We start from the raw sequence: 26,064 nt of genomic DNA on the forward strand, positions 1-26,064 counted from the left end.
CTGATGAATGTGGAACTGGTGTAGTTGAAAGCCAGCAACATTCCTGTTTCATTTCACTGAACAGGCGAACAAACTCACATCCAAGGGAGGAGGTGGGTGTGAGGGGTGGAAGGAAAGACTGATTAAGATGAAAGGCTATAATCATAGCTTTGACAATTTCTGCAGTGTAGGAAATTTCTCTTCTCTACCTTGTAAACTACTGATGTGATACTTGTAGGGACTGTATACTTAACCAGTGAAGCTGCTTTGTCCATTTTATTTTTACACTTTATTTTTTCCCTTAAAAGGCATTCCAACCTTCTATTTTGTTACAGTTATATGGAATTTAAATAGGAGTTATGTATATGACAATTTAATACATTTTCTTTAAAAACCATTTCAATTAAAACTTAGGGCCCATGCTACTTTTTAAGTGAAGAAAGATCTTTCTGAGCTGGAGAGGATCTCAAAAATTTAAGTGCTCTGCATGGGCTTAGCCACCCTGGGGGGTGGACTGAGATGAGCTGAAGGGGAGATCTTAGAGACAGGACAAGTAGAGTGAAGAGGAAGAGTTAAAGGGAAAGATGGAGATGAACACCCTAATGTAACGTGTCAGAAGAAGCAGGAAGTGATGAGAAACAGGAGTGTGAAATGAGGAAGTACAGCTTTGCTAAATTATGGATTCTTTTAAATTTAATCTCTAGAAAGTTAATAGTACTACAGTGTAGTTCACTGCTTTTATTAATTCCATTGGTAGGAACTAATAAGCTGGTAGGAACTACAACTGGTAGGAAAATTCTTAGTAATTTTTTTTTTACCTGATAAATTTTTGAAGTCCTAAATGTTTGCTATTAGAGACTACAGAGATATTAAGACAATTTTTTTTTTTTTCAAAATGAAGCCCTTAATCTTTAAGATCATTAAAGGTATATTTGATTCTTTCAGAAGAATATGACAAAATACAGACTGTAGAAGCATCTAAACATTTTTTTGCTAAAAGAAAAGGTTCTGAAAATCAAATCTTAATATGACAATGACAAGCTAATAATAATTTCTAAATATTAATGCAGCAGAAGCGATTCTTTGTGCTCATACCTGTGAGCTGTTTGAGCTGTGCTGAAAGTCTTACATGATAAGGTTTTTCATTTCTCTTAGTGCAAATAGAAATATTGAATCTCTTAGGCTATTTTTAAAAGGACCAGTATGCCTTACAATGGTTTTGAAAAGTATGACATGAAATACTGTTTTAATTCTCCAAAATTTGAATTTTCTTATCAGATTAAAAATTTGTATAACTGCAGAAATGGTTTTGTATGTACGAATGCATGTGTGTGGTGATCTATTAATGTTGTTTTTTAAATGACCTTGGAGGGCAGGAGAACATGAGGTGAGAAGAGAGTAAACTAGTTTTCATTTTCAATTTCCTGTTTTGTAAGAATACATAGAAAAATTTCTTAATTAACTAATATCACAATAAGCATAAGTTGGAAAATTAACTGTGATGATATTATTCTGGTCTTCAGATGGCAAGTATATTCTTAAAATAGTAACTGTTTGACAAGAATTAGGCATCGTTTTCTACCAAAACTAGTGTGAGCTGTGAAGATGAAGATAGCAGTGTGGGGAGAGCAACATCAAACATTTAACCTAATTCCAACAATTAAGTTGGATGCCTAGAGTTTGGGAAGCTTCACTAACTGCATAAGGAGTCTGAATTGATGCTTCAGTGCCAGAATTAATATCTAAAATTGGATATCTGGAGTGAATTTGTACTTCACATGTAAATGTGTCCTTAGGTATCACCTCAGGCATGCTAGCTTTTACTAACTTTTCGGCTACCACGATAAAATGAGGAAGGCATTTTCAGACTTTGTTTTAGAAAATAATTCAAAGTTGAGCAACAAGATAATATTTCACATGCAGTCTTTGAGAGATTGTTCTTTTTTATGCTCTCAGAATATCTTGTACAGACGTGTTCCGCACTGTTGCAAGGAGTACCGTGTAATGAAGTTTTCAACACAGATTACTAGTTAATTCATTGCCAGGTGTTTTACAGATAAAATGCATGAACTTGTTTCAGGGAGAAATGTGAAGAAAGGTACAGTGGTAACTATAGTTTATTGCCTTGTGTTGCTGGCCAGATGTGTTCTCCGAAGAAGTGGGCGCAATCTCAATCTGGAATTCAGCGTTGGGCCTGATTTTGGTGTGTAGTGGTAGACCATGACTCATTCAGAGCCTAAAATTAAAACGCTTTTTGTACATTTTGCGTCCTCAAAGGAAGATGGTCTCCTGGCAGGTGTTGATGATGAGGGGTTTACTAATTTACAGCAGTGAAACTTCATGAAGTTCTTGAAATAAAGGGTAGAATTTTCCAAAAGTAACAACCTGCAGACTATTGACTTCCCCTGAAACAAAGCCTCTACTTTTTCACCAATAGTGAAAAGTAAGGCTTTGTAGTATCTATTTTTTAATAAAAACTCTTTCAAAGAGATTTTTCTTTCATGAAAAAAGATTGCAAACATCATTTTTTGCAATGTTTACCTTCATTAACACAACTTGCTGACTTCCTTCCTCAGCTGCAGTCCTTCCTACACTCAGAGGTCAGAAAAGAGCAAGATCAACAAGCCACACATCTGGCTGTCTCTCTTTCCAACTGGAACAAAGAAACAATTTTTTTTAATGGCTTTTTGAGTTAATTGTAAACAATTTGGTTTTGGAGTCGCTGACTTGCAGCAAATGTTTGTCGTAGGCGGATGTAGGGAAAAAGGACTGTGTCCTAATGCAATTCCTCTGTGACCAGTGAGGAAAAAAAAATCACCAAAAAAAAAAAGAGGAATGTCTTGATCCCTCTAGCATTGAAGTACGCTCAGAATTTTGAATGCATGTGTAGGACATTTCACAAGCTTAAAATATACGCTTTGAAGAGGCAGAGAGACAGAAATAGTTGCTCATTTCATTTTCCTATACTCTTGTATACAGTGACAGTGGTTTGTTTTTTCTCCCTTTATTTTTAGTAGCTGTTAATCTATGTAAAAATTGACAGTGATAAAAGACCAGGGACAAACAATAGGAATAGAAGGAAAAAAAGCTATTTTACAATGAGAGTTCTGGTCTAATACTTTTTTCTTGTATTTATACTGTTCCTAAATGCTTTTTTCCAGTAAACATTTATCAAAAAAACTATGTTTACAGTCATTAATCCTTAATTAACATTTCAAAAACTAAACTTTTAATAATTAGTGAAACGTAATACTTTCCCATTTATTGTCATTTTTTACATACTTTCTAGCATCTGGTAGCATCAATTTATCTAATCTATTGTATTTATTTTTTTAAAAAGTGTTTTATCTGAAGTAAAGTAAACATGTGGTGTGACTTTCAGTACTTCACAACAGGACATACCAGCTACTTTTAAAATTATACCTTTATGTGTCTAATTTGAGCTTATATTACTCTGATATTTTGGTTGCTTTGTTTAAGGTGTCTGTCATGATAGTTTTATTTCTAACCTGACCATTCTGCTTAATGTTTACAAATACCTTGATGTGAAAAGTAAATTGGTAATGCTGGTTTAGAAGTACATTCGTTTGGAACGATGCCTGAATTACTGACAAACTTGAATAAAATGAATCATCCAAAGAAAATGTTTTCTATCAATTTGTTTTGTAGGAGGAAAAAAATGCACTGTACCACAATTATTTTTTGTCAAATTTAGGTGTTTGAGTTGATAATGCCACTTAGTGGAAAACAGCCTTAACTGCAGCCTTTTTTCAAAATCAAATCAGGTGGCAGACAGCTTTCTTGATTTTATGCTGGAGTTTTCCTTCTGGCTAGAAAATTCTGATTGTAGCATGTTTTCAAAGAACCTTTTATTACCAGCTCCATTTTAGGAGCTTTATCCACTTTGTGGATGAAGTGTATTAAAATGTAGGAATCTTTTATTACGGAATTATAAACTTCTTGCAGGAAAATAAGGATCTTATTTACATATTTAATTTGATCAGAAAGTCTAAACAACAGTCTTGATGGTCTTGCACTGGTTCTTTAGGTTAATTAAATGTAGGTGGTAATATGGTGATAGTTTTGGTGTTTTAGGCAATGCTTGGTTTTAGCACTTATGGTTGGAAGATTGGTAGCTGGGCAAACTCTGAACTAGAATCGAGAACTGAATTGAAGGGGACCTGACTGAAAGTAGTTGGTGCGTTTTCTTGGATGACGCTGTGAAATACTCATCAAAAGATGAGTATAGGACTGGGCTGGGTCCAGCTTCAGTTGGACTTTTGTAGACTTCAGGTAATTCTGCTTTGGAATATCGGAAAGGTGAGAGACACCAAATGTCTGTTCCACCACTGTCACTTACAGTTATTACTTCTTGAAGATACTCTTTTCATAAAGAGTCTTCTTTGCTAAGTAGTTTGGATGGTAGTATTAATAAATTGGTCTATTTGATAGAAAATTTAAATATTAAAAAAAATTCAAACTTTTTATCTGAAACCAATGTATATATGCATATATATACACAGTTTATATTGTGTATATATTTTTCTTAATGCATCAAAAAAAATCCATTCTATAATAAAAGAACACTATCCCCTGCAATTTAACAACTTTTGTATGGGAAAGTTTTTTTGCACTGTTGAAACATACATTGATTTAGGTATTTCCATTCGTTTTCACTCTTCAAACTCTGTTCTTTGAACTTTTTTCCCCTAAGTAAATTTCCTTTGCTTCCCATCAACCTCAATAATCTTCAGTCACTGAGCATTTTCTTACTTAATCTCTCAGGCTTTTCTGAAGTTTTTAGTTACGCTGTTTTTATTAGTAAGTCAGTTAAATAAACTGTGACTAAAATAATGATTGGCTCAGAGAAGGAAGAAAACATAATTCAATTTACAGACATGTTTCAATACTGTATTACAAAAGAGTGTTATTATTGATGAATATTAACACATTTTTTTCTGGAAAATTTCTATCTTCCATCTGTTCATCATGAGATTGGGAATAATTGATTTTTTTTCCTGCCCTATCCCATCCTCCAGAGAACTCACATCATCTAAGTCCCGAGCTAAGAGGAACCCAATTTTAAGACCCTCATTAGTGCTGAAATCACCGAGGAGTTCTTCCTCCCCTTAACTCTGCACGCTGTGCTGTTGTGCAACTGCTTGTGTCTCTGGACACCTAGAGTAGATGGCTTTGAGTCAGCAAAAAGAGAGTTTAGTTAAGTCAATGATTTTAATCTTGATTTCTATTACTGTGTTACAGTTTTAGTGTTGATTTTTTTTTAATTTATTTTTTTCCTGTAACAAGCAATTGTTTCTCAGTTCTTGGTTAAATGTGCTGATTTGCAGGTCTCTGTGTATGTGTGTATACGTACATAGAAATGTGTGCGTGCCTGTGTAATTTTGACACAATGTAAGTTTTTTAACAAGTTACATGGCTGTTTCTAAAAATCTTTTAAAATTAACTATTTAAATAGTTGTTTATAATTTGAATTTTTGTTAGAAAATAATGAATGATGCTTTTATGAGGGTGTATTTCTCTTAACTTATGTCACCTCTATTGAAGTGTGAATAGAGAGTTAGTTGCAACTGGAAATGAAACCAACAAGGCCGTTAGATCCTTTTCACATAAAAATAAAACTTAAATTTTGCTCCAAACCTAAATATAGTGTATTTTCCTTAGCTTCTAGTTCTGAAAGGCTTGATTTGCCTTTTCAAACAGGTATTCCACTGAGGCAATAACAAAATACTGGATTCAAGTACCTCACCCCATTTTTGGTTGCAGATAATTGGCATTTTAAAGTTAGCATATCTCATCCTGTGTATCTGTTTTTTAGTCAGAGACTACAAAAGCAAAACTTGATTTCTTCTTTTTCAACTTTTAGTCTGCTTCTTCAAAAGAAATAACGCGAATCGAAATTTCTTGACTAAGCGTGAATAAACACGGTATTTCTGTTCGCATGGAGAAGCCAGGGGCACGGGTGGGGTGGTGTAGGACGCGTTAGGTGCTGGGCTGGGATGCCCTGTGAGGAACGCTCACCAGCCACAGGACTTCTCTTCGGTTACCCGTAGGCTGTTCAGCGGTACAGTGGAAATGACAGGTTTTGTGATTTTTAGATGCAGTCACAGTTACTTTTAAACTAAATTCTGAGTTTCAGTGAGAGGAAAGGGAAAGCAATATAATTTTTTTAATGTTGTTACTTGTTCTGACATGCGGTTGTTGAAAGGTGATCTAGATTAGTTTGGCTTTAGTTAGAAAAGTAAGGAGAAAGTTATCCACTGGTCCCGGAGCTGTAGTCCCTGCAAAAGTTCAGTGTGAAGCCTGCATCTCCTGCAGCAGTAAGTCAGCGCTGATGATTCAGTGCAAATACAAACTAACAGTTAGATCCAGTCGCGGCCTTTTAGTTGGGCGTAACAAGCGTTTCAGATGAGCCAACCGCTTTTTATTTAGAGCGTTGAATTTCCCTGTGCTTTGTGTCAAAACCTCTGGCTTGTCCCCTGTTGGTCGGGCACAGTGCCAGGCCTGAGGAAGGCCAGGGGCAGCAATGGGGGCCGGGGCCGATGATGGAGGCCGGTGGCGGAGGTGATGGAGGCTGGGGGCGGCGATGGAGGCCGGTGGTGATGATGGAGGCCAGTGGCCGGGCTGGTGCTGGCAGCAGAGGGCACCCCCGCCCCGTGCCGCCTGCCGCTCGGCCTCGATGAGCCCCGGCCCTGCGAGAGGAGCACACGGCCGTGGGGTGGGCAGAGAGCTGGCTATGTCTCCTTCGCAGGAAATCCACCCGGCAGCATTGTAGGGTTGTCAAAACAACTGTACAATGTCTGCTTTTGTGCGTATGTTTGACTTTGCTCACGTGGTTGAACAATACTCTTGTTTTCTTTGTATAATGGGCCTCTATAGGCTTGTGCATCTTGTCATGGGAAGGGAGCAAACTGTGTCATAAATGGGCTCGTGATTAATCGGCCTCCAAATTTGTCAATTAGCTAAAAATAGTTTTTATAGCAAAGTAGGAGTAGGATATAAAGTCACTACTGTGCATCGATTTTATTGTCGTAATAAAAAGTTATTGTGCAAATTTCATTGCTAAATTAAGAATAGCTTCCAGTTGTGATTTGAATTAATTACTGTGGAGCCTGTCAGGGTCAGTATGTTATTTTAATTTTCATTTACACTTACAAGAAATCTAATTTTTAATTAAAAGGATGGTTTTAATTCAGCATCATCCACAGTACTCCTTCCTTACTTGTCATCTTAAGCAAATAGCAGACTTGTTAATACAACACAAAAGGTTGCAATGGGTTTTAGCAGCTCACGTTGGGGCACAGAAGCTTGTTTGGCATTCTGCGTAAGTAAAACACATCATTTGAAAATAGATTTACTAGGGAACGAGCTTCTTAAAGTATTAGGCACAATGCAAAATTAAGAATCTCTTTATGTTTACATCATTAAGAGGGCTAATGTGCTTGTCTATTAACTAAATGCAATTTTCAAGGCAGGCTATTTTGCAGAAAAATGTCATGGACCCAATCTGCCCCTGTATGTTTTAATGAATGGAGTGTTTAATGTGAAAGAATAAGAATTAATGAAATAATATCAGAAGGGATTAAAAAAAATTACACAAAGCTAATTAAGGAAAGAGGAGGAGTTTTATTGGAAGTTATACTTTTCTGTAACTTTTGCATAATTACAGATTAGATTAGTGTTTTTGGAGAAAATCTGTTCTTTTTCAGTATTCAGTCCCCTCATCCTTTAACTTGACTGTGACAGCAATCTTCAAAAAATTCTGGAGTTTAGCAACTTTCCAACCTGCTTTGTGCTTAATTTGTAGTCCAGTATAATGATGAAATTTTTTTTTTCCTCAGTCTTTCTGCCTTGAGTGGAGTATTTTACATTTGTATTTACTGAATTTCTTCTGAATAGTATCTCCAGTTTATCAAAGTGATTTTGAGTTATGATCCTATTTTCCAGAATATTTTTATTCCTGTCTAGCTTAGTGCATATTTTAACAGGGTATTTTTCTTCTTCTCTGTCTTTCACTAACTGAAAGTATTGAACAAAACTAGATCTATACAACAGATACCAGATACTGTTTAAAAATACCATTGTCTCTTGCTGGTAAACCACTGACAACTACTTTTTCAGATTTTCAGTGTTGCAGCAAATTTATGGTACTAAATGGCATTTTCTTTTTTCTCATCTCCAGTCATTTGTCAAAGCTCCCTCCTTTATGTATTTCTTTACTTCCTTCAGTTCTTCCATGTGGTCATACAGGCATATTGATTTCTAAGTCTCCATTTTGTCCATTGGAGTAGCCTGTTGTGTATTTCCCTAACTGTTGAGTTTCCTGCACTCCCTTATGCCTTAAACTTTCCAAGAGACCTATTCTTCCAGATATTTGAGATTACTAAAACTGCTTGTTTGAAATCACGATCTTTAGTTTGCTGTTTTCTCCTTGTTTAGTAATCTCTGCTGTTCTTAATTAACTTCTCTTGTATTTCCATCCTTATATTCCAATACTTCGCCCCATAACTATCAAACAAGTTTAAAATAGCGATTCCTTTGGCAAATTCCTCTGTGTTCTAGAAAGAACATTTATCACTCCAGGAGCTTGTACAGATATATGGTTAATTAACCCTCCTGAAGCTTCTTGCCCAATGCTGTTACTTAGATGCCTCCATAGTTCAGCAAAACCTTCTTCACCACTTTCTTGGAATTAGGTGGTCTCTCAAATTCCTGTCTTGGGATGATACCTGTTCTTTCTTCCTTTACCCTCACCTAGAGACACATAGGAAGTTTTTCTTTTACCTTTTTCTAAAACTTTAAATATATATTTTTTTAAAAAAAATATGTATTATCCTCCAGTCTATTTACAGTGGGTTTTTGAATTATTATTTTTCCCTAGTGGAACTCTTGCTATTTCCATCAACAGCACTGTAATGCAAATTAGTCAGCAACTTTTCTTATTTTGTGTAATGAGATATTAAATAAGACCACTATTACACAAATAGAAGTATTTAAACTAGTAGCAACTAATCCCTACAAAGATCCACATTTCATCTTTAATTCCTCAAATTTTGAGCTGTTGATACATGTAGTCAGCCACAGCTATCTTAATTCCAGTAATGTCAATATGTTTCTTTGATCAGAATTGTCTGCTTAGTATTTTAAGACATTGTTTGACTTCTCTCCCCTTTTCCAGAAGAAGAATACTTGTAAAGACTGCTTCAGATCCGTATCTTATAGATTATTACCATCCAAACCAGAAATACAAATTTAGCTGGAAAAATGTATTATGTCCTACACACTGACACATTCAGATCAGATCACTAGCAAATACATAATGAGAAATCCAGTCACTGTATGATTTGTGTCTGGCTTGACTGTTTTGGCATTTATGTATTAAAAAGAGAAGTAAACTAGATGATAAAGAACAAATTTAACATGCAAAGTCTTAGTCCCATTATCAACTGGCACAAGAAATAACTTGAAAATAAAATCACTCTGAGAAAAGTCTTTACCATAGTTGCAGAAAGAACTAGAATATGATGATTTTCATCTTGTTTTTTCAGACACTTGCATTGGATTTTCTGTGAGTATAGTATAAAATACTTTGTGGGACATAGTCAGAAGGCTGAATAATTGGCAGTAATTAACAGGTGGAAAGCACCAGCAACATTTTTTTCCTGTTTCTGATTTTTCAGCTGAGTCCTGTCTCTGATTCTGTATCTAAGAACGTATATGATTTAGAATATATTTTTCACTCATTATCTTCACAAACATTGAAACTAGATACTTTTTCAAATGCCCAAATCCTTACATTTCCCAAATTGAGTGTTTTATAAGATGGTTTATTTCCTTTTTCACTATGATTTTGGTGAGAGAAGACAAGGACAAGGAAATTTTAAGAGGAAGAGGATGATGTGGCTGCTCTTCTTTTACAAGAGTTTGGAAGAACTAAGTCCTAGAAAAAAATGAAGTGGTTTTGTTTTGAAGGAAGAAACACTTAAACTAGCCAAACTTGTTCCGTTTCTGTTAAAAGTGTCTCTTTCGCCTGTGTATCAGTTCGGTAAACATTAGTATCCCGCTTTGCTTACCTAACAGCATCAGTTGATAGAGGCTCCATTTATTGTGTACAGGGAAATCGTGCCCCTGTTTTGTGTGTAAGCATCTGTGCACGTGATGCCATATTCAAACTAGGTTACTGTAGTTACTGTACACTCGGTGGAAGGATCAAAGTGCAACAGTGTTTTCTTAATTTCAAATATGATTTTATTCTAATTACTTAATTGGCTTCCATTCTGCATTTTTTGTTGGAGGTTGTTTCCTTATGTTTATTATGACCTATGAATCAGAATCCAGATATTTTGGTTGCCTGGTTTTCATCTTTTTGTGATGGCTCTTCTGACATTATGCACTTTGAAAATATATATATAGGAGTTCTGTTCAAAGTATGTTCAGGTGTGAGGGTTGGCATATAGAAAAATTCCCCCCTTGAATAAGTCATAAGTTCGTCTAAGGTAATCCTTTTTTTTTTTTTTTTTTTTCCTTTTGATTTTAGTGAATCCGTGAGCCAAACTCTTTAATCCTTGGGGCTATGGGTACTAATATTGTTGCCTAGCTATTTTAACATTTTATGACTTGGGGGGGGGGGAAGTATTTGTCATTAGAAATCATTTATTAACTCCCTTTGACTTGCCTCACTCTTTTCTAGGCTTTGTGTCCTGCAATCTGCATATCAGTTAACAGCAAAAGCTCTTGGCTTGAAGTGTTGCTTATCTAGGAATTATAATAAAATAATTGTTCAAAGCAGGAATGATTCTTTTATCTTGGGTTGCATTCACCTTAAGCAACATTCTTCTCTTATTCCACTTTTGAATTCTTTACATCTGTTTTTTGGGTTTGAGTTTTATTGGGGGTTTTGGGGTCTATTTATGCTTCACCTGCATAAGGAATGTATACCACATCCATGAAAATATTCTTAACTATAAGAAAATTGGAGAGATGATTAAAAAAAAATACTGTGGAGTTTGATGGGGATAAATAAAAGGTACTGTGTAGAAGCAGGACTAATAAATTGCTAAAATGCAGAAAGGGAAGCAATGGGTAAAGTAAAACTATGCAAATAATATTTGAGGGATGTGTAAAGCACAGTTGTCTGCAAGACACAATTCCTTCATTATATTTGGCACCATACTTGAATGTGTTGGGAGCACTGTACCTGGAGTTGAGTGACCCACTGGAATTTGGACCCCTTGGAGAGATTGCAGAAAAAGGCAGTGAGACAGGTCAGTTATAATAAAACATGAACTATCATTATTGAGCTTAAAGAGCTTTTTGAAGATCTTTAAGAATAGTTTAGGCAAACTTGTGCAGAATAACAGAGCTGCTGCTGTTCCTGTTTTGTGGTCTAGATAACCCTACCCCTAACTCCAAGGATTTTCTGGCATTGTTGTGAACATGAATCAGAATGCTTCCTTGACTATTCCTGACTCCAGCACTATCCTTTTCACAGCAATAATGTTCCCAGTTTCTTACCTGTGATAAAGCCCATGCTGTTGCCTGAGCCTTGCAGAACTCCATTCGCATGCTGATGGGGGGGGGGGGCACCCGTGTGCAAGTGCTCCAGGCTCTGCCTGTACCTTCACTCCATGGATGACTCTGAGCACTGCAGCATTCCAGTTTTCTTGGAGCTAGTCTTACACAAATACTTTGAGATTAGGTGCTTTTAATATGTATATAGCATAGAAAGGAAAAAAAAAAGGAAAAAAAAGACAAAAATGTTGGTAATAGAGTTTGCAAATGCAATTAAAATTATCTTCCTTCTTCTCCCAAACAAAAATAATGAGTGATATGGGTTTTCTTCAGAAAACAAAGTAGATTATCATTGTTAAGAAACTTCCGTGTTTTTTAATCAAGATTTCTTTGTTCACTTTGATTTTATTCCTTAATAGAAGAAAACTGGTTTCTGAATCTTGCACTCTGCTGTTTCCTTACAAGCACCTCAACAAACTTTATAGGTGAATATCATGACGATTTGGAATAGTGATTAAAAAAATATTTAATCATTCTATCATCTGAGAGATCTTGGGATCAGATGCTGGTGGTTTTTTTGTTTTTTTGAAACCAGAGTTAATTATGCATGCGGTAAGGTCAGGTCCACTGCTTCAATGACATTAACGTTGTCATTAATGTCTGCTCTGTACTAACATGTACAGTTCCCTCAGACTGTGGTCTGGATGCCTGTCTCTACCCATGTAGCTGTGCCATTAGAAGGTATCTTTCTTAATCATTCATTGCCACTCCTGAACTTGGGAGCCTCTGCTTCTCCTGAAACTCCCAATGAGCTGCTCGTGAGAACACTCTCAGCCTCACTTCATTAGGATGGTCTAAATGAATTTAAACAGTAGGTATTCACTGATCCAGCTCATTTTGACAAAAGCCTTTTAGACTATGTTTATATAAGCAGGTAGGTTTAGGAAATAGTATCTGGCAAAGGAGGACTGGTGAGCAACAAAGGATTGAGCTGGTGAACGTCTTCTTTTTCACCAACACCAGGTTGAAATGCTTTGTCTGTCTGTTACACCTTCAGTGGAGCTACAGTGATGCTGATGGTTTTGAGTTGGTAAATTAGTCCTATAAAGGAAGAAGAAATAGTACTTCTCTAGCAATTTATGTAGTACTATAACTGTCATTTAAATTTAATACAAAACTCTACATTTCAAAATTATGTAATTGTTTAAAACTGTGTGTAAAGAAAGATTTTAAAGAAGAGTTAAAGAACATGTTATTTAGCTTTGGGCATGCAATATTTAGTTCATAATACCCAGTTTGTGAACATTTACTAAATTTTCAAAACTGTATTTCAGTATATAATAAAATGTGTATTTCAGTATATTTGCAGTATATGTATGTAAAATCCATGTCAGATTTGAAGGGTTGCATTTTGATTTCTTTTGGAGGGGTAGTATTTTATTTATCGTAGTTCAAAACTAAACTGATTGTTTTAGTGGAGAAGAATGTTATTTTCCCATCCTAGATAATGCCTCTAGCATATCAAAATTAAATTAATGAAATTTTAGGAACAAAGTGATGTGTTAGAAAACCAGCCTGTGTTACTTTGTTCAAAGCTCAACATGTTTAAATATGCAGCCGCATAATGGTATATAAAATGCTAAATGTCCCTTCTCGTTCATTATGGGTTTTACTGTTTATTTATGTCTGTGTGCCGCTAATTAAATTTGAGCATCAAAATTTGACTAATTAGCTTTAAACTGTTAACAGTAGAAGGTTAGTAGCTTAGAAAGTATTTTCTATATGCTTTTGTAATATCTTAGAGTAAACTTTAATGGTTTAGAAAACAGTAGAAAACATGAAATTGCAAACATCATTGTCATGCCATCATTATTAAAGCATACTGTTAAAAGTTATAATTTTAAGGGATTTGGACACTAAAGAGAAGCTGCTATCATTTAGGAGTGCTGCAACAGTAATATTTTTATATATGCATTGCATCTCATTTCAACATTTAGATTGATTTAACAGTAAGTAAAATAAAATGCTTTCCAGTTTAATGAAATGGAATTTTATGCTCTTAAGTTAAGCCTTTCTGATTTGCTCCTGTGTGTCAGCTGTTTATTTGCATATCTGTTATAACTGCAGTATATATACTGACCTGCTCAGAATTTATGTTATTGATTACTCTGAAATATCATTAAAAATTATGGGGGAAGTGACTTGCAGTTCCTGAGGTTTGGAATACATTATTAGAGTTTCCAGGGAAAGACAGTCTGGAAGATCCAAGTACTGGGAAACAGCAAGCTATAAAGAAAAAAAAATAATTCAGTTTGGGGCAAGAAAATACAGGTATTAGCACTTCTATTAAGGTGAAGGTTGGCCTTCTAATACAGAGTTAAAAACAGTGTTGAATGATGAGTTATAGTTTAAAGTAAAAGTTTCCTGGAACCAGATCTTGCTTTTAGTTTTGTTTTTTTAGGAAACCATAAAGAAATTATTTCAAATTATAAAGAACTGAAGCATGTTTAGCAGCTGCCTGAACTATATCTTCTAGATATTGATGCTGAATATTGCTATTTTTTGGGTTGATGTACATTGGAAATGGTGTCAAACCAGTGCCTTCGAGATCACTGGAAAATGCAGACTGGCCATGAAAATGGGTATAAAGTTCGTGTTTCATACTTCTGACCTAAAATGAAAAAGCAGCTAAGAAATATAGTAAAAGTTCAGGAAATATACTCATACTTAGAAGTCTCCAGAGCCATAATGTGCTGTAGTTCTGTAAGACGGATCAGAAACCAGAGCTTGGGCACATAACCTCAAGCTACCCAATGCAAATGAGGGAGCATATCCTCAGGTTTTTGGCAAAAAGGCTTCCTCGCTGTTTGAAGCATGCTATCAGCTAAGCCAGTCTCTGGATGCAGTGCTAACTTTGGCAGTAGAAGAAATGGTTGGATATTCTCTGAAGATTGAAGGCAATGAGGTAAGATACAGCTTAAAACAAGTTGAAAGTGAAGAATCCAAACTGAGTCAGTAATTTAGATTGTGATAGTATTTCATAGTAATATAAATTGTTTCTTTCAAGGTTATGAAAAGGAAAATGAGTGTATGCACATTGTCTTCTTCCTCTTACCTGATGCTGATAAAATGTATTATACCAGTGTGATGAAAATGTTAAATTATTGAAGATATGAGTTGTAATGCTGTATAAAATCTATTTTGCTCTGTTTGCATGCTTTTCTCCTTTGTAGGCTAATCAGAAAGTCAGACTCGGTTCATACAGTGCAGATCTGAAAGTAAAACTAATTTTTTTTCCTGCATATAAGTGGGTGTAACTTCATGAATAATGGAGAATATTTCTTCATGTTTCAATATTGTATATGCAAGATGTTGCTAATTGTAAAGGGCTTGACAGTCTGCTCACTGGATTTGTTCTGGAGAGAAAATTTTGAAGAAGTATTTAATGCAAAACAAAGCCATTTGTCTAACAAAGCCTGGTTTACGTGAAGCTGCATGCTCTGAACGGATTATTGATTTAATTCATACCATTTTGTGGAGTTACTATGACTGCTTTGAAATCTCCAAGCCTTACATTACCTTCCAGGGTTTTCCTGCTATAGAAATATATCACTAATATGCATATAGAAATTAGGGTCGATGATACTTTTCTTCTGTAATGCTTGGGGGAGAAATTGAAAAAACCTTTGCCTCCTCATATGGAGTATCAGCCATGAACATGCTTAGAATAATTTTTTTGTGGTCTGATTTCTTAAGTGGGAAAAGAGTTAAACTGAAAAATAGATGAGCATCGGATGTAAGCCTCAAGAGCCGTGGTTTAGAGTACTGAGAATACTTATCTTTGAGGCAAAAATCAGTTTGCAATCTGACTTTTAAATCTAAAATTACATTTTTCTACATCCCTCCGGGCAGACCTCTTTGTCCTTATATGTGCTTTTTGTGGTTTAATTTTTCTCCCTTCTGCAAAAAAGTTTAAGTTTGCCCAAGAAAGATATACTTTTATATAGTTTTAGAACAATGTGTCTTCCTAAGGACTGTACTGGTAAAAACTTTTCTTCAGATCTCCTTTCTCTTCAAATGTCCTTCCTTCTTGTCTTCCATAGAGACTTGCTTTTTTGAGAATTGGTCACTTTTCCTTTTGGGAGTTTTTCATAACTTGAAATACAAAGGCTTCCAAGATGGTAAAAGATAGGTATAACAGATAAAAAGATAGAGTTTGAACCTCTTTTTTTTCTTCTTTAAAAAAAAAAAAAAGCATACGTACATACATTTTTAAAAGTTAAAAAAGCAAGCTTTTGAGCTTTTCTTTCTGACAGATTTTTATAATAATAATATTTTATAAAACCTTACTGATTAGAAACAATTAGTTTAGTGGGGTTTTTTTCCTTAAATTGAGTTATTTTTATGAAATAACATGGTTTTATGCTAGAGAATCCAAACCACTGGAATGGTATTCAGTAAGCTTGAGTCCAGCAATTTAGAGGATTTACAAATACAGTTCTGAGTTTGTTTCTCTTGCTAAGTAAATAAACTCATAAATGTCTGTACTTTATGATGTTATACTGATGCTTAAATTCCAATTCGTTGAATAGAATGATTTCTGTATTTATCCAAGGTCTTACTCTCTCTGTCCCCATGCATAAATATCACAGAATTGACCATCAAAATGTTTCTCATGGTCCAGAACTTGCCAAAATGTTTATTATATGATGCAGACTGTGTCAAGCCCTTAGTTGTAGTATTCTAAGTTTACTTACATAACTGTTTACAATTTTGTTGCATTTACTAGGTTTGCTGGGATGGGTAATCTTCTTAAGGTCCTTACCAGGGAAATTGAAAACTATCCACATTTTTTCCTGGATTTTGAAAGTAAGTTCAAACAATTACAAGACAATGAGAGAATCTTTTCCCTGACTTAACAGCGAACTGAGAAGAAACTTTTAAAATCTGATTGCTTGCAGTGTGTATTTTCCAGCACAACCAATCTATCCAAGTCCTTGTCTCTAAAATAATTTGTTCACTCAGGACTCCTTTTCTCTTCCTTTTCTATTTTTCAGGAACCAAATGGGAAATCTTTTAAAAGTTCTCACTTGCACAGAGCTTGATCAGGGGCCAAATTTTTTCCTTGACTTTGAAAGTGAGCAAAGCTTCTTGCCTGGCTTGCCTTCTTTGCTTATTTCCTAATAAACTGCATGTGCTTACGCATCATAAAGCAATTCAAAAGGGATTTGCAAACAAATCAAATTACACTTGAGTTGAATATTGCTTTTTGATATTTATAAAACCATACAAAATTACTTAAATTCATTCTGAGCAGAGAAGGGGGGAGAAAGATAGATATGCAAGTAAAAACTTACCTTGAATGAGTTTCGAAACATTTGAGCCATTGTTAAATTTGCATATGAATAAACTCGACCTCAGCTTTCTTTAACAAAATTAAGGTTAAAAAGAAATCTTTATGTTGCTTTCTTGAATGGAAATATATATTGGAAAAAAAAAAAAGCTGAAAAAATACAAGCGGTGGAGGTGGCACTATTTCTGCCTGGTTCAGTGATGATTTAACTGGGATTATTGTAGTTTCTAAAAAGTAGTGAAGTGGTCAAAGTGTATGTGCTTGATTGCATCTCTCTTAATTGCATGGTTATCCGTTTGCAAAAGAGTGTTTCGCATTCTAATTTCCTTGTCACATCTAGACCTGACTCAAAGCTATTTCACTTTGGCTGGTTACGGTTTCCCTGCATGTACTTCTAGACGTTGTCTTGAAAACAGGTCATCAGATCCTTAAATATGGGTTTAATCTTACTTCACTACTTAGGTGAAATGCTTTTTATTTAAAATGCTAGCAGCGTGTGATGTTTCGTCTCTTAATACCTTTATTCTAAAAGGAAAAAAACACACACACCCCTCAAAAAAAAAAAAAACAACAAAAAAGCTTTGAGAGAAGCCAGTGTTTTTAAAACAACTTTGTTTTGAAGCATGGTTTAAGAGAGAATTTCAGGTGATTAGATACACATTTTACCACTTTGAAATAGTTTTATTTAATCATTTATTCCTGAATTATTTTTCTGCAAAACATTACTGACATGATACGAGACTGTATTTGTATACACACTCTGAAGCACTGGTTCAAAAAGTCATTTAAACACGTACTTCAATCTCATAAAATTGTTCAAACATGCTTTCTTGGATGAGAGCTAGAGTGTATGACTATAACTTTGCACATATCTTAATCTTCTCATCTAGATCTTATTTACCTCATTATGAAGAATCAGTTTTAAATTATGGAAAATGTTAATTGGTTAGTTTGGGTTAAGAAGATACTGCGAGCCGTGTATCCCTTTTTCTCTTCTGTCTATATCATTGGAGAATTTTACTGAAAACCTGGGATGTCAAACCTTTATCCAAAACACCACGTAATTTTTTTTCTATCAAACTTTGGAAGACTTTGGTAGCGCTCTGTGGCTTTGCCAAGCTATTGTGAAGGTTTTCAGCTGCTCTGAGCTTCCAGGTTTAATCAGTCCCATCATGGCCTGGGTGGTAAGAAAGTACTCCTGACCCGGGCTGCGGACTGGGCAGGAAACAGGTGATCTGGCAATGGGAAGCCTTGGTGCAGCTGAGGTGGTGGTGAGAGGAGAAAACATCTGTTTTATTGCCTTGGCACCAAAGGTTGGGTTTTTTTCCAAAAGCGCATTGCCAAGAACCAAAGGGGATGAAGCACCCTGTCCCATGGGAGGTGACCGGTGGTTAACGCAAGCACATGGGCACGCTAGTCAGGGACACCTACCCAGAGAGGAACAAAACTATCATCTCCAAATTTCAGTGAGTTTGACACTCCTCAGTGAAAGGTTAAAATGTTTTACTTGTGAAATAAAGTCCTAGAGGTTTTTTGGCACAAAATCTATATTGTGTCAAAGGGATGTGACTTAAGATCCCTGTAGTTGTGTGCTTTGGTCTCTTTTAATTAGCCATTGTACAGTGGAAAAGAACATTCTTAGTGGACATAGCTAAGAGCCTGCTTACTGGACCTGTGACGTTCTGTGGGCTTAGTTTTCAGTTAGAGTTCATGGATGAAAATGGTCACTGCAGTTGGCCATTCAGATGTTGAGTTGATGTGTTTACTGTATTTCATTGTTTGCATCAGGATATTACTTGCTAGTTTTTGTGCACTTGCTCATTAGCCGTAAGCTGAAATTTCAAAGTAAATCTGTCAGCACTACTGAAATGTTTACAGATTCTTTGGATACTCCTGCCCTGGTAATTTTTTTGCTGCTCTTTATTTGGTATGTGTTGTACCTGCAAGGAGAGTGTGTGACATACTTCTTCCTGCTATGCGTACAATGTGCCACAGAAATATTGCTTAAAAAAACAGAAGCAGCTTTTTTCCTTATAGGCAGGAGTCAAACAGATACAATCTGTCCCATTCCTCAAAAATCAGAGGCTTTATCGGCTGACATTCGTCAAAAGTAACACAAGTGTTTATATAAAGAAAGTGGGAAAAGAACATTAAGGTGTTAAATTCATTAAAGTCGATTTAATCTGTGCTGCTCCAAAGGGGTCATCCCATGGGTGATGCTTTGCCACGTAGCCTTATATCCTTATGCTGGGATTGAAATGTACAAACACATGATTGCACGCATTGTGAAAGATGCTGTGGTGGGTTGACCCTGGCTGGAGGCCAGGTGCCCCCAAAGCTGCTCAATCACTGCCCTCCTCAGCTGGGCAGGGGAGAGAAAATAGAATGAAAGGCTCCTGAGTCGAGGTAAGGACAGGGAGAGATCACTCAATGATTACTGACATGGGCAAAACAGACTTGACTTGGGGAAAAATTAATTTAATTTATTACCAATCAAATCAGAGTAGGATAATGAGAAATAGGAACAAATCTTAAAACACCTCCCCCCACCCCTCCCTTCTTCCCGGGCTCAACTTCACTCCCCATTTCTCCACCTCCTCCCCACCCCAGCAGCACAGGGGAACAGGGAATGGGGGTTGGGGTCAGTTCATCACACGGTGTCTCTGCTGCTCCTTCCTCCTCAGGGGGAGGACTCCTCACACTCTGCCCCTGCTCCAGCATGGGGTCCCTCCCATGGGAGACAGTCCTCCACAAACTTCTCAAACATGAGTCCCTCCCACGGGCTGCAGTTCTTCATGGACTGCTCCAGTGTGGGTCCCTTCCACGGGGTGCAGACCTTCAGGAGCAGACTGCTCCAGCATGGGTCCCTTCCACGGGGCCACAGGTCCTGCCAGGAGCTTGCTCCAGCACGGTCTTCCCACAGAGTCACAGCCTCCTTCGGGCACATCCACTTCCTCCGGCATGGGGTCCTCCATGGGCTGCAGGTGGATATCTGCTCCTCCATGGACCTCCGTGGGCTGCAGGAGGACAGCCTGCTTCACCATGGTCTACTCCACAGGCTGCAGGGGAATCTCTGCTCTGGTGCCTGGAGCACCTCCTCCCCCTCCTTCACTGACCTGGGTGTCTGCAGAGTTGTTCCTCTCGCATATTCTCACTCCTCTCTTCCAGCTGTTGCACACAAGTTTTTTTCCCCTTCTTAACTTTCTTACCCCAGAGGCGCTACCACCATCGCTGATGGGCTCAGCCTTGGCCAGTGGCGGGTCCATCTTGGAGCTGGCTGGCATTGGCTCTGTTGGACACGGGGGGAAGCTTCTGGCAGCTTCTCACAGGAGCCACCCCTGTAGCCCCCGTGCTGCCAAAACCTTGCCACGCAAATCCAACACAGATAGCTATGTGGGAAAGTGAACTTGCTAAGAACCAGCTGAAAAAACCCCACCAACCTACCACTTTATTACTCTCCCCCACCTACTAAATACTCTTCCAGTCAGATCAGGGTGATGTGGATGACGGCAGGATTGAAAGAGCCCCAGCAGTGGCCATGAGTGGGAACAGAAGTGCAGGAGAGGATGGCAAGCAGTTGTAGAGATTTTGATATCTTAGATCAGTCTTGAAGCTACACTGGAAGGTCAGCATAGTAGATTTTTATTTTATTGTTTTCCCTTTATTATCCTTAATTAATACACATTTTGTAGACAATGTTTTGTAGGGTTGAGTTGTTCTGTGCAACAGAAATAAATTTATTTTCTTGTGAATTACTGTTCTCCAGGGCAGAATTCTATGTTTTGATGAAAATTTTGAGGACAACATCTTGTATTGCATCTTTTGAAAAATAACCTTATGAGGTTTTTGGTTTTGTTTCATTTTTTGGGTTTTTTTTTTACATACCCTTAATTATTAAGTTGCTTTTCATCAATTACATTTTCACTTTTCTGTTACATATTTTTCACCAACCTGTTCTTTTCATATGTAGTGTTAGTCCCTCCAGTACATCTCTTCTATGCAGTTCTTGAGATCTTGAAAAATGGACAGATAAAAACAGGAAAATTAAGTTTAGAAAAATTTTATTATTTAATTTAGAAAAGTATAGAAAAATTAATTTAGAAAAATTAAGTTTTCTTACCTAATTCAAAGTTGTTTTTTTCAAATTCCACCTTGTACTGTATTTGAAAATTGGAAAGAATCAGGAAAGAAAAAGAAAGTGTTTCAAAATTTCCCCCTCCCATTTTTTTTAACTATATTACTTTTTTCCCTAGAAAATTTTCGGCTGCAGAGAAAAAATTGTTTAAGATACTTTCTTTTTCCCCCTTTCCTGCAGCTGTCTATATCAGGAGTTGCAATTCTTATGACACCTTGTACTGGCATTACTTTTGATTCCAAACTGGGAAGCAACTTTCCTAACTCCATGGTCATACTTGAAAAAGCTTGAATCCAGCATTAATTTCAGTTAATGTTGTACAGCAAAAGCAGTTCTGTATGCCCTCCAGTAATCATTTTAGAGTTAGGCAGTTAACTCTGGATCTGTATAAGGAGATGCAATTTGAAGATCCATTCAGTCCAGCCTTGAAGGCAATCAAGGGTGGATGGCAACGGTGGTAACCTCAGCGAGTGATATGGAGAACAGTGTTTTCCTATGCAGGTGAAAAAGCCTTTTCTTTGAGGTGAAATTCAAACTATGCATTCAGCCAAATTACTGTGGGTTTGTTGGGGGGTTTTTTTGGTTGGTTGGGGGTTTTTTTTGGTTTTGGTTTGGTTTTTTTTTTTCAAATGTCTGCTGAAAGGTTTACTAAAGAAAAAGAATCTCTTCATTCCAGGAAAGGGAACCTTACTGCTGTTTTACACTTGTATCTTGGTGTGGGTATTCTTAATCAAACTGCTACATATTGGATTTGATTATATACCACTTACTTTACCTTAATTCCTTCTTAGCTCTCAACTTGAAAATAGTGTTAGGAAGAGTGAGTGTATGGCAAGTCTTAAGAGCCTGTGGATTTCAGGATTTCACGACCCCATAGGGTGAATTCTCTTTAGATGGATTTTGTCAGTTCAAGAACTGTTTTGTTCTTTAGATGTTGACCTTGTTTAAATTAGTCACAGGTAAATGAATTCTGGGTATTTGAGGCTCTTTCAGTAGCAGCTATTTTTTGCAGAAAATCTATTGTCAAATTACTGCCGCCCATGGAGGGTCTTTTTCAAGCAAAGTAAACAATTAATTCCACATGAATTCTTGGAAATAATTTGAAGACTGAGGTAACAACAATTTGGTTTGAACCGAAAAAACCAAATAAGATTATTGGGAGGAGGTGTCCTTAAGTGACACCTTCAGTCCCATCCTTTCCTCAGATACAAATACTTTTTATAAGACCAAACTCTCTAACCTTAACCTGAGCAGGTTCCCTTTTTTCCTAAATGTTAGCGAGGTGGGCTTGTTACCTGATCCTAATTTAATTCCCTTCATCCCCTCATTAAGATGATGAGGGGACTGGAGCATCTCTCGTGTGAGGAAAGGCTGTGAGAGCTGGGTCTGGTTAGCCTGGAGAAGAGAAGACTGAGAGGGGATCTCCTCAATGCTTATAAATATCTAAAGGGTGGGTGTCCAGAGGATGGGGCCAGACTCTTCTCAGTGGTGCCCAGTGACAGGACAAGGGGCAACGGGCACAAACTGGAACACAGGCAGTTCCATCTCAATATGAGGAAAAACTTCTTCACTCTGAGGGTGACCGAGCACTGGAACAGGCTGCCCAGAAAGGTTGTGGAAATCTCCTTCTCTGGAGATACTCAAACCCACCTTGACGCCATCCTGTGCAACCTGCTCTAGCTAATCCTGCTTTAGCAGGGGGGTTGGACTAGATGGTCTCTGAAGGTACCTTCCAACCCCTCCCAGTCTGTGAATCCCCCTAAGAATCAAGGACACAATTTCTAGGATTCCGCCCCCCTCCATCCCCAGAAAGATTAATGAAATTTTCAGTTATCATTGTTCATGTATGATTAAAAGTGTCTATTATTAGAACATGTCTGGCAGCAGAGCAACTGCCCACTTTTTGCGTAATAGGATATTAATTAATACCCTCACTCCACAGGCGGCAAGGCTGGAGATGTAATCTGTATCCAGCCCGCGGGAGGTTAAACTCTTATCTCCCGCACTGCGGAGTGCCCTAAGCAAGAAGCTGCAGCTCAGTTGGAGAGAGGTTTTCCCTGCTCCACTTTGTTCTGGCTAGTTTAGAAAGGATGTAATTACAAAATTCGATGTAGACTGGATAGGGTACTGTTTCTACCTAATACTATTCTTTCTAATGTATGGAGTGTAGCAGGTTCTGCTACCCTCTAAAATGCATGTTTCCCAGTAGTCGTAATGCCTTTTGTCTTTTCTAAAGACAGAAACTAGCTTTTCATCTAATTTTGTCCCAGATAGAAATGGGAAAAATCATTGCCATGGTGACAAACCTGAAATAGGATTTCAGCATGACACAGTAAAATATATACACATATATATATATAATCTGCTTTTTAACTTTCTGTCAGTGACTGGTGGAATTGTTAGCCGCGTTCAGCAGCGGACAGAACAAGAAAAGCTGAAAGCAGAGCCTGTAAGACATCTTGTTTTACTCGCTATTCTTTTGCAAGGCTGTTGAGGCCAGGCAGCTATGATGTTTTTGACAAATATGATTCCACGTTTAATGAAATGTAGGCACTAACCAGCTTCAGTGGGAATCCTCTTAACCTGCAATCACTTTGAGAGTGGAATAAAGTTCTGCGGTTTTGGTCTGCATTTCAGATACAGAAAGGGTTTATGAGTTGGAAGTGCTTCTTTTAGTACTGTCTTGTTATCTCTTCATTAAAATTAATTATTGAGATATTGTTATACTTGATTTTGTATTGGTAAAGGCTTCATATTCATTCTTTTTATATTTAATCTTGTCCTATGAGTACTAATGTCTTACCTGTAGCAGTTTCTATGCTTTTTCTAATGCATACTTTGTGATGAATAAGGTAGATACGTTGTGCTGTTAGGGTTGGGTTGGTTTTGGTTTTGGGGGCTTTTTTTGAAACAAACGACAGGTATTTTTCTAAGAAAAAAAAATTATGATTCCACCCTCCTACCCAACCATGTATCTGAAATACTTAACGCATCCACAAATGGATTGTAGTTGGTCCAGCTTTCCCCCTTTTTTTTATGAAATCTGAAGCTTCATCCAAAACATGGAATGGAGTGCGTATAAAGATGAGAGAGAGCATTTGATCATGGAATGGATGAGCTTATCATATCCTGGTTATTTCTGAAGGAGCTAATGGAATTGTGCTTCTCTCCAGTGCTAAAATTTTTGCTTTCTAAATGAAAATCGGCTGCTATATGGAAGAGTCAAGCCTGGTCTGACTCTTGAATTAATTTCATAGAGGATTCATTAGTTGTGAGGTTGTAGGGTTCACATTGGAAACACTTGGTCAAAGGGAGATGAAAGGGTTTCCTGGTTTGTCTTATTAAAGACAGCGTACTCTGAATGCATGGGTACTGTAAAAACTCAGAAGTGAAATGCAATAAGTCTGATGATTATGGTAACTCATTGTTGAGAGGGCTTGCATTCAGTGTGGATTAGTCAGTGGCTATGGTTTTATTTATATATGGGCTCAAATTGCTTAAGCGTGTGCTGGTTCTCTGGCGGTACGGGGACAAGAGAGGTGAGCACTGCCAAGCTGTGATTGCGCACTGTGATTCAGGAATGGCATTTTTTTACTCAGAACAGAGGAACAAGCTTTGTTATTGTAGGAATAGAAAACCAATTTTAAAAGCTAAAATCTGTCATGAAGAAGTCTATATTCCTTTTAATTGTTGTTGTTGACAGCAAGATGAAATCTTTTTCAAAGTGATCAATTACAGGTATTTTAGCTGAGCATTTTTGGCAAGACCTTCCTGTAAAATCCCTTTTGAAACATGGCCATGGGCTTATCAGAACCTCTGTTTGCATAACATATATTTCATAAGTAAGATGCATGTTTTTTTTTTTTTTAAAAAGCCTGAATCATCCTCCCTACCTTTATTTTTAAGTGAAGCACTTTCAGCATAAATACAAACTGCTTCTGCAAATGCAAGCTAAGCCTATTGCTCTGTAGCCTTTGCAGCCCTTTTCCTCTCCCCTCCCTTTCCTTCCCTCTTCCACCCACCTACTTTCCTCCTACTCCTACTCTTACACCTTTCCCAGGTGCTGGGGTACTACAGAAAGCTCAATGGGTTTCAAATATTCAGCCTTCTCCCAACTTCCAAAAGATGAATTGGGAAAATTTGAAAAAGACTAACCTTAAAGGGTGTTACTAAAGGCCATTTTTAAGTCCCAAAGTGCTGAGCAGTCTATAGTTTTTACATGTCTATTAGGGGCTAATAATTTTTTAAAGTAAATAAATTGTGAAAAAATAACATAGAAGTACCTGGTTAACCAACCCATGCTTCGGGTGACCTGAACATGGAGATTTTACACTCATGAACTGTACTAATAAATTACTTACTCTCTTTTGTGTCTTAATATTCACTGAAAAATGATATTTTAATTAACTTTTATTTAACTATTAAAATATAGATACTGATTTATAGGTGACTCCTACCTTCCCCCTACTCTGTTGTTCTATGGTATATAACTGTTTAGCAGGATTACCACTTTCTTTGTTAAACTCAGATGCGTTTACTGGTTTGTTTCATTACCACAAGGTGACAGACCCCTGATATACCTGAGACTTCTTGCAGCTTGGGGAAAGAACCGGTCAGTAGCAATGTAGACTTCATGCGACTAACAGCCGTGTCCCACCTGGGATTTTCCTGTTTGGGATAGTTTTTCCCTTTGGTGCTACTTTTCCTCGCTGTTTAGAGGGTAGTGGAATTTTTTAGTTACATGAAATATTTTGGATATAAAACCCAGCAGAGTAAGCCCAACCGATTTTTACTTTCACTTGTTTTATCTTTTAGACAAGATTAGGGAAAACTTCCAGAATGAAAGGAAAGTCAAGTCAGGATTGTTTCATGTGCCCAGTCTCATGGGACTCATGGTGATATAGGAATATAGGAAAGATTTTAAGTATTAGTTGCTTCAGAGCTACAGACATGTAAATATCAGCCATTTGTGTCTCATTTGTACAAGGTCCATAGATGACTTGACACATTTAAACAAATTATCCTCACCTGAAATGTCATGGAAAGAATGCCTACGCTTTCTGTACTC

At 37.0% G+C, this 26,064-nt stretch overlaps 1 protein-coding gene across 8 annotated transcripts in view; it reads left to right on the forward strand.

Moving 5' to 3' along the window:
• The window catches only part of CYRIA (CYFIP related Rac1 interactor A), a 59,980-nt gene that overhangs the window by 21,326 nt on the left and 12,590 nt on the right, over positions 1 to 26,064 (forward strand). For 4 of the 8 annotated variants that reach the window (XR_008576325.1, XM_054819950.1, XM_054819951.1 and 1 more), the window contains one exon: positions 16,566 to 16,645. The exons of 1 other annotated variant lie outside the window; for it this stretch is intronic. Coding sequence is in view for 6 of the 7 variants with exons in the window: in XM_054819950.1 (XP_054675925.1) it covers positions 16,573 to 16,645 (73 nt within the window). In the remaining variant the exon portion in view is untranslated. Of the gene's footprint in view, positions 1 to 16,297; positions 16,378 to 16,565; positions 16,646 to 26,064 lie in introns of all 8 variants that reach the window. 3 more of the 8 variants (XM_054819955.1, XM_054819954.1, XM_054819952.1) reach the window with 2 other exon arrangements.

The sequence above is a fragment of the Grus americana genome, chromosome 3, assembly GCF_028858705.1.
Source record: "Grus americana isolate bGruAme1 chromosome 3, bGruAme1.mat, whole genome shotgun sequence".
NCBI classification, from domain to species: Eukaryota; Metazoa; Chordata; class Aves; order Gruiformes; family Gruidae; genus Grus; species Grus americana.